Here is an 11,760-nt window from a genome sequence, read left to right on the forward strand (position 1 = left end):
ATACTCATACTTTTCAATGTTGTCCATAGCTTGTCATGATCCACATAATCGAAGTATTTATAAATAGCACATAATCCCAAATTTTCAAAGAACACAAACCAGTACCTTCAGAATTAAGTCATTATATTCCTATTCTTTACTACATACAATATGCTTTAACAACTGACAAAAGCATGAGACAAGCCATGGAGGTAACATGCCAGATTGCAAATGAATCTATTATCACTGAGATCAGTTAGATTGGTCTACAAAAAAACAATACCTTTAGATGCAGAAACACTGGCTGGATTAGCAGCATGGCAAGTTATACAGATGTGGAGGGAGCAACGGAAGCCCTTGTTCTGCATGACAGTGGGTGGGTACTTCTGGACACATTCTTCATGGTAAAATTTTCCACACAAGGGCAGAAGGCACCTTTTAACATTTTCCCCACTTTGTTTACATACAAAACAGGTATGGATTCCTGAGCAATAGAAACACAGTAAAAGTTAATGACAATTCAAAGATTAAATTTATGTGAAAAATTAGTGAGTAACCTTCCACTAAACTCATCAGGCTGACAATATCTGAACCCATAAAACAAGCTTAATAATCATGTCAGTGACACAATCTCAGGTTACATGTTTGGAGACATGAAGTAAAAGTAAGTACACAGTATCAATCTATCAACCATTCTTGCCAAAAGAAAAAGCACTTAAATTTAATTTAAACTCTAATCTAAGTAGAAGTTTATGGAAGAAAAATGGCTAAAGAAACAGAGTCAAATGGTCACTCCACGGAAGCAGACAATCAAGTCTAGGATGTGGAAAATTCAACAGGACAATATGAAAACAAAGTGTGTTGTCATTCCAATGTATATGCTAACAGAAAAATGTCAGTCAGGGATGCACCAATAGGACATGGATATTACACAACCAACCCACTATAAAAGCTGTCCCTGTCCCTCAGAGTAGCAGCTCCATTCCTGTTGCAGCTGCTGATATATGCTGTCCAGTTGGTTCCGACTCATAGTTACTCTGTAAATGGTTTCTGAGGCTTTAATCTTTACAGAAGCAGAATGCCTCATGTTTCTCCTATGGAGTGTCTGGTGGATTGGACCTGCTGACCTCATGGTTAGTAGTCCAAAGTGTAACCCTTTATGCAAATAAGGTTCAGAGATATATAATTTTGCCATATATATGTTTTATAAAATCTCAATCTGTTAGAGGGGCCTAATGAAACATATGTAGTCCTGGTGTCAGGCTATAGGATAATGCACTGGTCTATAAAATCGGTTTGAACCACAAGGTTGCCACTGCAAATTCACCAGCCACTCCTTGGAAAATACAGGTTCACACTGAATCGGAACTGACTTTATGACACTTTCAACAGCAACAACAATTAAATATATTAGGAAACTGATATGAGTTAGAAAGTAAGTATCGAGGCAAAGTGATGGATATATGGTAGTATTTTCAACACTTTTCACTTGATTTTTATAATGATTTTAAAAAGAAATCCATCTCTCATTGAAAAGTATTAGAGTATGAAGATAAAAACCCAAACAGAGGGGCAAAGGAGCCGAGACTTGAATTTTGCCTCTTGTTGCAAAAAGCTCATTCAAATCACCACACATCATTCTCAAACACTGAACTCACCCAGCTGGTAACAAATTTGCTGTTGTTTTTAAGTGCTACCAAATTAGTTATGAATCATAGCGATCGTGTATATGGTTTGAACGACCAAGATTGTGGTTAGCAGACCAGGGCTTATCCTATAGTACAACACCAGGAAAAAAATGAAAATACTATCTGCAAAGAGGCAAACCTCTGAACTGGAGTGACCTAAATTGCAGGAGAGGAGGGTGACCAAACACAATAAAAAAGCAGCCCATTGTTTACAATGTTCACCTGAATTGAACTGGGCCAACTCACACTTCTAACCATCAAAAAGAATGGCTTGCAGCCAGTGTTGTCCCTAGTGTCATCACTGCACAGAAAGGGGCTGAGACCAGCAGGGGCTACAGCAGGAGTTGAAAACCCTCATGAGGTCTGGGGATAAAGACATCCTGCCTTCCCTAAATCATACCACCTTTTCAAGTGGGTTGGGACCATCTTATGGAGCAGCATACACAGTATACGAAGGCTTGATGTATAAGCTCTCCCTCCAGTTCCCTAGTGGCCAGTAAATTTTTCATTGCTTTGTTTGTTGAGTTTAAAGTTATTTATATATTCTAGATACAAGTCCTTTACAGATAGAAACTTTGTAAAATATTTTCACAGTCTCTGGGATACAGAGCCCTATAAAGAAATCAAGGTCAGGGCTCTTGACTGGAGACTTGCTTCCCTGACCCCATATGCTCAGACTCTCCTTGTATTGTCTAATTTGTTCCTCAGATGGTCTGTCAATTCCTTTATTTCCGTAGAGATCTTTGTATCTTAAATGGTGACATCTGTTTGTTTTTAAATTAGCTCTCCTTTTGAGCACTGGTAATGAATATATTAAATAAATAGGTTTTGGGTTTGTAAAAACTAATTTAAGACATATTATCCAAACCATAGCAATAAAAAGAACAAATTGATAAAATAGGTTTTAATAAAAATTTTAAGCTATTGCTATATAAAAGCACCATTAAGAAAATGAAGAGGCAAATCCGAGACTGGGAAAATATTTTACAAAGCATATGTCTGTAATGGACTTGTATCTAGTATATATAAATAACTCCTAAAAGTCAACAAACAGGTTAGAGCTCTAAGAGTGAAGCATCCAACTGATATGAAGTGAGGTGAGATGTAAAAGAGCACCCAAACGTGCAGATGGTACCCATTTGACCTAGCCATAATAGCTTGATAATCAGAACTCAACTAGAGGAAGATAAAAAAACAAACAATTTTTGATAAAGGAAATGAAGATAAGTTGCTACAATTTGATGAACTTGACCTATACTTATAGAGGTAGTAGCTCAAAGTATCAACTAAGAGGGAAGGATTCTTCACATCATCTATCAATCCTATCCCCTCTGTATACAGGGTAGATAGGGACAGGCAACTCAGACATTGTCTACCTAAAATGAGGAGTCCAAGAAGTGACTGGCTTACAAGTTTTCAAGAAGGAGTTTAGCTTAAGAATGTGCAGATGGACAACATTCATAACTTATAGTTCCTACAGGGACCCTAGTGAGGGTCCCCTAAAATGTGTTCCTTGTTTGGGACACCGCTCATGTTCCAAACCTCATTGAATAAAAGCAATGAAATTTCAGTAGGTTCAATCTTGTTAAAAAAAAAAAAAAAAGAATGTGCAGATGAAGGCATAGACCCCACCGAATAGTTTTCATCTTGTCTAGACGGGTCTGGTGAAAAGAGATGGGCATAAGATTCTTATGATTCAATATTGAGTAATTGTTATCGTGACTGACTGTCACAACTGGAAAAGCAGAAGTTTTATAACAAAAAGGGAGGAGTGTTAATCTTAAAGTCTAGAAATAGAGTACACTAGGACCTTCAAGGGAGAAGAGCACAAGCAGAATGCAGGACTCTATCCAGAGAGGCAGGAACACCAGAGATGGAAGCAGAGATAAGGACATGGAGAGAGGGAGCAGTTGAAGACTTTTGGACTCATGGAAGGAGAGGGACTGGGTGCTGATGGCCAGGAGGCAGGCTTGCAGAATGTGCCCTTTGGTTGTTCAATTATATATTTCTAAGTGTTTTTTAATACATCCCACCTCCATCTCCCCCACAAAAAAAAACAAAACAAAGGGAATGGAAGCAAATACTGTTTAATAATGATACACGGAAGAGGACTGCAATCATTGCAAATGAAACGGTGTAAAGCCGATGTTCTCCCATGTAAACTACCACCCAGTTCACAATAAAACTTAAACTACATTTGGAATGTCTAATGGTGACTTTTGAGTAATGAACTATCTTTTGTATCTAACTCTGGGAATGATAAAACACTTCATTGCCAGATTTCTTAAAAGGTATTTAGACTTATTGGAACACGCTGGTGCCATACAGCCACATCTGGCTTTGTAAATATCACAGAAATATGTAACACTCAATCTGCCAACCCTAGCTGTTTGGTTGGTTGGTTAGTTGGTTGACTGGTAGTACTGTCAAATTAATTTTGACTCATAGTGGCCCCAAGTGACAGAACAGACACTGTTCCACAGAGTCTCTAGGCTGTAATTCTTATGTGAGGAGATTATATAAGTTTTTTTTTAACTCCCACAAAGCTACTGGGTGAGTTCTAACCACCAACCTTTCAGTTAGCAGCCATCAAGTACTTAACCACTGTGCTACCAGGGCTCCTTGGCAAAACCAGTAAACCTTCTATAACAGAACATGATCCTTTACAGTAGTATCTGAGATGGGAGTTTTTCTACACACTGGGTTATATTGGTTTCTTTTGTGAAATGAAGTTAATAAATAACCTGAGCAATGCTTAAAAAAAAAACAAAATAAAACCCTATTGAAAGTGTTTTAGAAGCCAGACAAAAAAATTCTAGGTATGTTTAAAAATCTAAAACAGATTCTATTTTAGGGAAACAAACAGGTGATATACATATTCACCACTATATTCCTAAAACTGGTCCAATTTCTGTGAAACTCATGGAATTTAGTTCATATCAATCTCATACACAGTCTCCCAGTCAAACTCTCACATTCAGAAAAAATGATATAAAGACCCAGAATCTATCCCATGGTATCCCTGAAGTGATCTAAGTTTGTCAATCTTTCATATGCTTACTTCTAAGGACTCTAAGCAATTCTAAAATTTGGGATACACTTTACCCTAACGTGAATCCAAAGGACAGATAGGCAGTAGACATACACCTTCCATCTCCCAGTATTCTCAAAAACAAAAGATCAGAACATCTCTAATTTGTAGACATTCAAATAATTCTCCAAACTCAGACATGCATTTTATTGAATGGTTTCTTTTTAGTTGTTTCAAATATGGATTAAATGTTTCAAGTGTCAAATAAATGAATAATCTATTTAAAATAAAACAAACAAAAAAGCTTGTACAAAGCAATTGAAAAAAAACACAGTTCAAAAGCCAACCATCAGCTGGAAAAAGAAGGATTCTTCTTATCAAGGATCAAGATTGTTTCCTCAGTTCACTGGGTTGATAGGAACGGACAATTTAAAACTGGATATCAAAAACGGGGACTATAAAGGCTGGTTTACAAGCTTTCATGAGTGTGCTTAGTTTCACAATGAGAGGGGTAAGGCAGAACTCCAACTGAATAGTTGTTCTCTTCTACAGCCAGAACTTATGAAAGGGGATGGGTGGTGATGGTGATTGGATTTTGTAATTCAATTGGGACAAAGTTTGCAGGATTAATTATGATCGTCACACCTGTAATTGTAGCAGTATAACAAAAAGGAAGTAGTTAATATTTCATTTCAAGAACAGATGATCCTAGGAACATCAAAAAGAAAACATGAGTAGAGTGTGAGACCAACCTATAAAAGTGGCGACAGCAGAGACAGTGGGGTAGAAGCAGCGACAGCATGCAGAGCATATAAAGCAGCTGTGGGCTATAGACCCATGGAGTGAGTAAGGCTGTGTGCTTGAAGGCAGGAGGCTGACTTACAGAAATGCCATTTGGAAATTTAAATGAATATATATTTTTTGTTTTGTATGTGCACATCCAACACTTTGCTTTGTTCATTTGTCAAATATCAGATGTAAAAGGGAAGGCACAGGGAGTAAATAGGATATCTTATTGCAGGGAGGGGAATGTAACCAATGAGATGAACCAAAGCATGTAATTTGTCGAATGTAAAGTTAATGATCTTGTCTGTTAACATTCACCCAATTCACAATAAAAAGTTAAAAACACAACAAAACCAATTTTCTTTAAGTATATACTTATGGCCATTTAACCTCAAGAATGATTTATCCTGGAGCCCTGGTCTGACATTGTGGGTTAATGCGGTGGAATGCAAGGTTGGCTAGAACCTCAAGGATGACAATTCAAGCTCACCAGCTATTCCTCGGAAATCCTATATAGGGTCGCTATGAGTAGGAACCAACTCGATGGCATTTAACAATAACAATGAATGACATACTGTTGGCAAAAAGTTAAGCATTTTCTCAATGTAAATATGATAACCTCTTTTTATTCCAGAAACGCTTTGGTCATTTTGTCACACACCTGCCTTGGCTGATGACACTCAACTAATGTGATTTAGTGAATATTCTTTGACAAGCCTGCTCTCATTCTCCAGTGCTAACTTTTAAGTGGTATATACCTAACATATTTTTTATGGTCCTCTATTCTCTTTTCTAAGGAGCTCTGGTAGCATAGTGGTTACGAATAGGGCTGCGAACCTTAAGGGCAGCGGTTCGAAACTACCAGCCGCTCTGCGGGAGAAAGATGAGGCTTTCTACTCCTTTAAAGATTTACACCCTCGGAAACTCTGTACAGGGTCGCTATGGGTCGGAAACGACTCGACGGCACTTAACAACAACAACAATTCTCTTTTCTGTGTATAAAGCATTAAATCTATGCCGTCAGTACTGAATTCTTCCCTGGTTAAATGCTATGGACCTACATAAGTCATGCTGAATACCAGAACAATCTACTTAGCACATTTTATAAACTGTTTCATAGGCTAGTCTCAATCCATTCCTTGTTAACTCTGTGCAAACAAGTATTTTTTCTTGGCTAACATTGTATCATTACGGAAATACGATACATACAAACAAGAGCACACATCTTAAGTGCATACCATCATTCATGAATAATCATGAAGTGAACATGCTCACATAATTATTATTCTGATCAAGAATTATGAGAATATTGGTTGCTGCTGCTAAAGCATCCCATTAAGTCAGCTCTGACTCATAGTGACCTTGCATAAGGTTTCCAAGGCTTTAAATCTTGATAAATAGAATTACATGTAGTTTTGGACTGGGAGTGCAGTGGCTCATTCGATAAGCACTGGACTCTGAAACACAAAGTGGGTGGTTCAAGCCTGCCAGCAGCTCTGTGAAAGAAAACAGAGGCTTAGTGATCTCGTGAAGACTAAAAGCATCAGAAACCCTATACAGGGTATTGAAGGCACTTAACAACAAATAAAGTGGTTTTACATATGATTTATTCACCAGAAATAACACATTGAAGAAAAAGGGCATCACATTTATCATCAAAAAGAACACTGCAATACCTATCTTGAAGTACAATGCTGTCTGTAAAGAGGATAATTAATAATCGTTCGCCAATAAGACAAGTAAAATCACTATCAAACTTATGTACCAAACTAAAGCCAGTAATGATGAAATTGAAGAATTCTACCAATTGCAGTCTAAAACTAAATAAATATGCAATCAAGATGTAATGATAATTACTGGTGATTGGAATGTGAAGGTTGGAAACAGAGAAAGAGCAAGATGACCTTGGTGAGAGAAATGAAGCTGGATATCACATGATAGAATTTTACAAGACCAACAAATTATACACTGCAACTGCCTTTTTAAATAACGTAAACGGTGACTACACACATGGATACATATTTGCCGATTCCAAAGAGAGATGACCCAACAGAATGTGGGACTCAAACAGTATCATTAATGTCAAATGTAAAATTTTGATGAAGAGAATTCAAAAATGGTTGCAAGAGAGAATCAAAAGAAAACTTTCAGAAACTAAAGCTGAATTCAGAAGAAGATGTGGAACTAAGGATATCATTACTGATGTCAGATGCATGTCAGCTTAAAGTTGAGAATACCAGAAAGCTGTTTACTTGGACTTCATTGACTATGCAAAGGCTTTCAATTGTATAGAAAGTGACAAATTATAGATAACATTTCAAAGAATGGGTATGCCAGAGCACTTAACTTTTGTTCATGAGGAAGCTGTACACAGACCAAGAGGCAACTATTAGAACAAGGTGACATTGAATGGTTTAAAATCAGGAAAGGTATGCACCACGATTGTATCCTTTCACCATACTCATTTAACCTATATGTTCAATAATTAATCCAAGAGACTAAATTACATGCATAAGAACATGGTATTACGGTTGGAGAAATACTCATTAAAAACCCATGTTGTTATCTGAGCATACACGTGCTCTGACTGGTGACCACATTGGTCATTGATAAGGGGAAGTAAGGGAAAAACAGCAATATAGCTGCGAGTAGTCCAACCATGTTCAAAAGACTCCTGTAAACCTTGGTGGAGACCTGGTTGGCCAGCAGTGTTGCAAGACCTGGTGACTCCCGAACCCAGAGTCAGTGACATAGCCAGAGAGGACTAGAGTGGAGAGTGAAGCATCCAGCTGATCAGAAGAGAGGGAATATGCACAAGAACACCCACACTTGCAGATAATACCCACTTGACCTGGCTTCAGTAGCTGGATGATCAGAGATCAACTAGAAGAAAAAAGAAGGATAAAAAAGAGTAATCTGATACAATTTGATGAACTTGACCTACACATATGGATGCAGTAGCTCAAAAGAGGGAAGAAATCTTTATAACGAGGATCATTCCCACCCCCTCCATACACAGAGTAGACAGGGATGGACAACTTGGACAATGGCTTCCCAAAATGGGGGCGCTACAAAGGAAAGAAGTGACTGGTTTAAAAGCTTTCAAGAGGGAGCCTGGATCCAGAGGGCATGAAGGAAGGGAGACTCTCCACTGAGTAGTATCCAATCTGCTGGGCAGGGCTGATGAAAGGAGATGTGGATAGAACTCATGTGGTACAGCAGTGAATAATTACTAGCAGGACTGACTGTCAGGGTTGGAAATGTAAAGGTAGACGTTTTATAGTAAAAGGAGGTGAGTGGTTGACTTTTCAGTACAGAAACGGAGGTCCCTGGGACCATCAAGGGAGAAGAGCGGAGTACAGGACCCTATCCAGAGAAACAGTGATGCCAGAGATGGAGGCAGAGATGATGATGTGCAGAGATGTAGAAGCTGGGGACTCAAGATCCAGAGAACGAGAGGTGTTGTGTGCTGACAACCAGGGGGCAAGTTTAAGCAGTGCACCCTTTAGATGGTTGATGATGCATGGAGGGGATTGTAACCATAGCAATGAAACAATATATGATAGGATGAATGTAAAGCTAATGTTCTCCCATGCAAAGTATCACATAATTCACAACAAAACATTTAAAACAAAACAAAAAATCCATGTTATGAAAGATACACCTTATTTGTTGAAATGGAAGAGAAATGAAAATACTTACTGTTAAAGATCAAAGACTATATGGGTTGCACCTCAATATAAATAAACCAAAAATACAAATGGGCCAGTAACATCAAGATAAATGGAAAAAAGATTAACGATGTCAAAGACTTCATTTTGCTTTGATCCATAATCAATACACATGAAAGCAACAGTCAAGAAATCAAGTATTAAAAGAGCAAAGCTGTCAGTTTGAGTACTGAGGTACACTTCAGTCATGTGATTTTCACTTGGAAAATGACTAGGGAATACTGAAGAAGAAATCAACGTAGTTGAATTATGGTGTTGGTGTAGAATTCTGAAAAGCATTACGGATTGCAAAGAGAGCACAAATACTTCTGTGTTGGAAGAAAGGCATCCAGAATTTTCCTTAGAAGCCAGGATGGTGAGACTTGATCTAACTTCGGACACTTTATCAAGAGGGACCAGTCCCTGGAGGAGGACAGCATGCTTGGTAAAGTGGAGGGTGAGTGAAAAAGAGGAAAATCCCCAGAAAAAGATGGAATGACACAGTGGCAGCAGCAAAAGGCTCAAACCTAACAGGCATTATGAGGATAGTGCAGGACTAGGCAGTGTTTTGTTCTGTTGTGCAAAGGATCTCTGTGAGTTGAAACAACAAATCTTTACAGGAGCAAAAAATCTCATCTTTCTCTGCTAGAGTGTCTGCTGGATTCATATCACTGACCTTGCCTGTTTGCATCACAATGTGTGTACTATTATACTACTAGGACTCCTGAAAAAATTAGCATGAACCAAGAAGTCATTACCGTTTGTCTTTCTCAGTCTCTACCTATGCCTGCTCTTCTCTAAAACAACACGAGCTCTACCGGTAACAATCTGTACTCTAGTTTCCAAATACTTGGGGTATTTTCATTACTGGCCCTGCTAATCATGTCTTCACCATACTAATTTCTATTTCTCTCAAAGTTAAATTCAGATTTCTTCCTCTCCAACATTAGTTCATCTTTGTTCCCAAAGGAGGTATTTTAAAGGTATGCATTACAATTACAATGGTTTTCATATTACATTATACTTGCTATTCATTTACTCTTCACTTGATGTTTTTCTCAATGTAGTAGATACCGCATACAACTTAATGTCTATAGCATATACCTCACTGAAACCATAAATTAACTCCTCCAATAATATTGGGTTGTTTGTTTTTATTTACCCATGAAAAAATTATAAGTCAAGCCTTCTTTTGAAATAAGAAACTGGCAGTTCAAATTCACCAGCTGTTTCTCAGAAATCCTATTTAAGGTCCCTATGAGTTGGGACTGACTCAACAGCATTTAACAACAAAAGATCTACGTTACCTGTGCGACATTCATTGCAGATAAATTTTCCTCTTGGCATCTCAGTTAACCCAAGGCACTCCAGGTGGAAAGCCCCACAGCACTGAGCCTCACATAAGAGCAGCTCACCCAGTTTCTCACAGTTCTGTTAAGAGAAAGAAAACATCTGTCTACAGAAAAATTTTTATTCAAGAAACCCAAGCAGAAGGTCCTCACAGGTATAAGGAGCTTTGCCAAAAATTAGAAATCTCATCACTCATTCAACCAATAGCTAGTAATTATCTTCTGTATGCCAGGCAACACAAAGTCCCTGGGGTTCTGGTGGTTCTTATATTCTAGAGGTAGAGAATATAGTCAAATGAATACATAAACAGGCAGAGAATTTAATTAACTACTTTGGATTAGGTGACTGGCAATGACCTGTACAACTGGGTCATTGTTAAACCAGTCATGGGGAGATCTGAGGGAAGGACCAGAAGGTAAGTACAAAGTCAGTATCATGGGAATAAAGTGAACAAATGATAAAAGTAGTAGAAGATTGAGGCATGGGGCCCCAAAGGGCCTGAAAGTGATTAAATGGGAGATAGTCTAAGAGATAATGGAAAAGTCTTAGATTTCATTCTGATTTAAAAGGAGTGCTAGTGCCCTACAACATTCAATAGACTCCTGTGAACCCAGGTGGCGATCTGGTTGGCCAGATCTGGGGACTCTTGGACTCACAGTCAATAACATAGCCACAGAGGACTAGAGTGGAGAGTGAAGCATCCAGCTGATAAGAAGAGAGGGCATATGCACAAGAAGCCCCACACCTGCAGATAATACCCACTTGATCTGGCTTCAATGACTGGATGATCAGAGCTCAACCAGAAGAAGAAAGAAGAGGGATAAAAAAAGTAATCTAACACAATTTGACAAACTTCACCTACACCTATGGATGCAGTAGCTCAAAAGAGGGAACAAATCCTTACAGCAAAAATCATTCCCACCCCCTCCGGGAATCTGATGCAGACCAAGCAGACCCGGTAAGGAATTCAAGGCCCTGTGGGACCAAGCATTGTACACCATCCAAACCATAGGCTCTGATGATCAGACTTTAGCCACCTAGCACAAATAGCAAACTGTCCCTCATCTGATTATTCAGTTATGCTTGTTAGTAATCGCATACATGAGCCCTGGATATCCACAGATAAATGTAAAAACCTTCCCTAAAAGCCGAGACTGTAAATTCCAAAAAGGCAAAGTTTTTCCCACCCCTCACCGCCCCCCAAAAAAAGCTAAAG

At 38.4% G+C, this 11,760-nt stretch overlaps 1 protein-coding gene across 2 annotated transcripts in view; it reads right to left on the reverse strand.

The window, feature by feature from the left end:
- Window positions 1-11,760, reverse strand: part of NSD1 (nuclear receptor binding SET domain protein 1) — a 218,246-nt gene that overhangs the window by 57,906 nt on the left and 148,580 nt on the right. For both annotated transcript variants that reach the window (XM_006873463.1, XM_006873464.1), the window contains 2 exons: window positions 10,502-10,625; window positions 263-463 (listed from right to left, as the gene is read on the reverse strand). In XM_006873463.1, the coding sequence (XP_006873525.1) occupies window positions 263-463; window positions 10,502-10,625 (325 nt within the window). The remainder of the gene's footprint in view (window positions 1-262; window positions 464-10,501; window positions 10,626-11,760) is intronic.

Source organism: Chrysochloris asiatica, unplaced genomic scaffold (genome assembly GCF_000296735.1).
Source record: "Chrysochloris asiatica unplaced genomic scaffold, ChrAsi1.0 scaffold00242, whole genome shotgun sequence".
NCBI lineage: Eukaryota > Metazoa > Chordata > Mammalia > Afrosoricida > Chrysochloridae > Chrysochloris > Chrysochloris asiatica.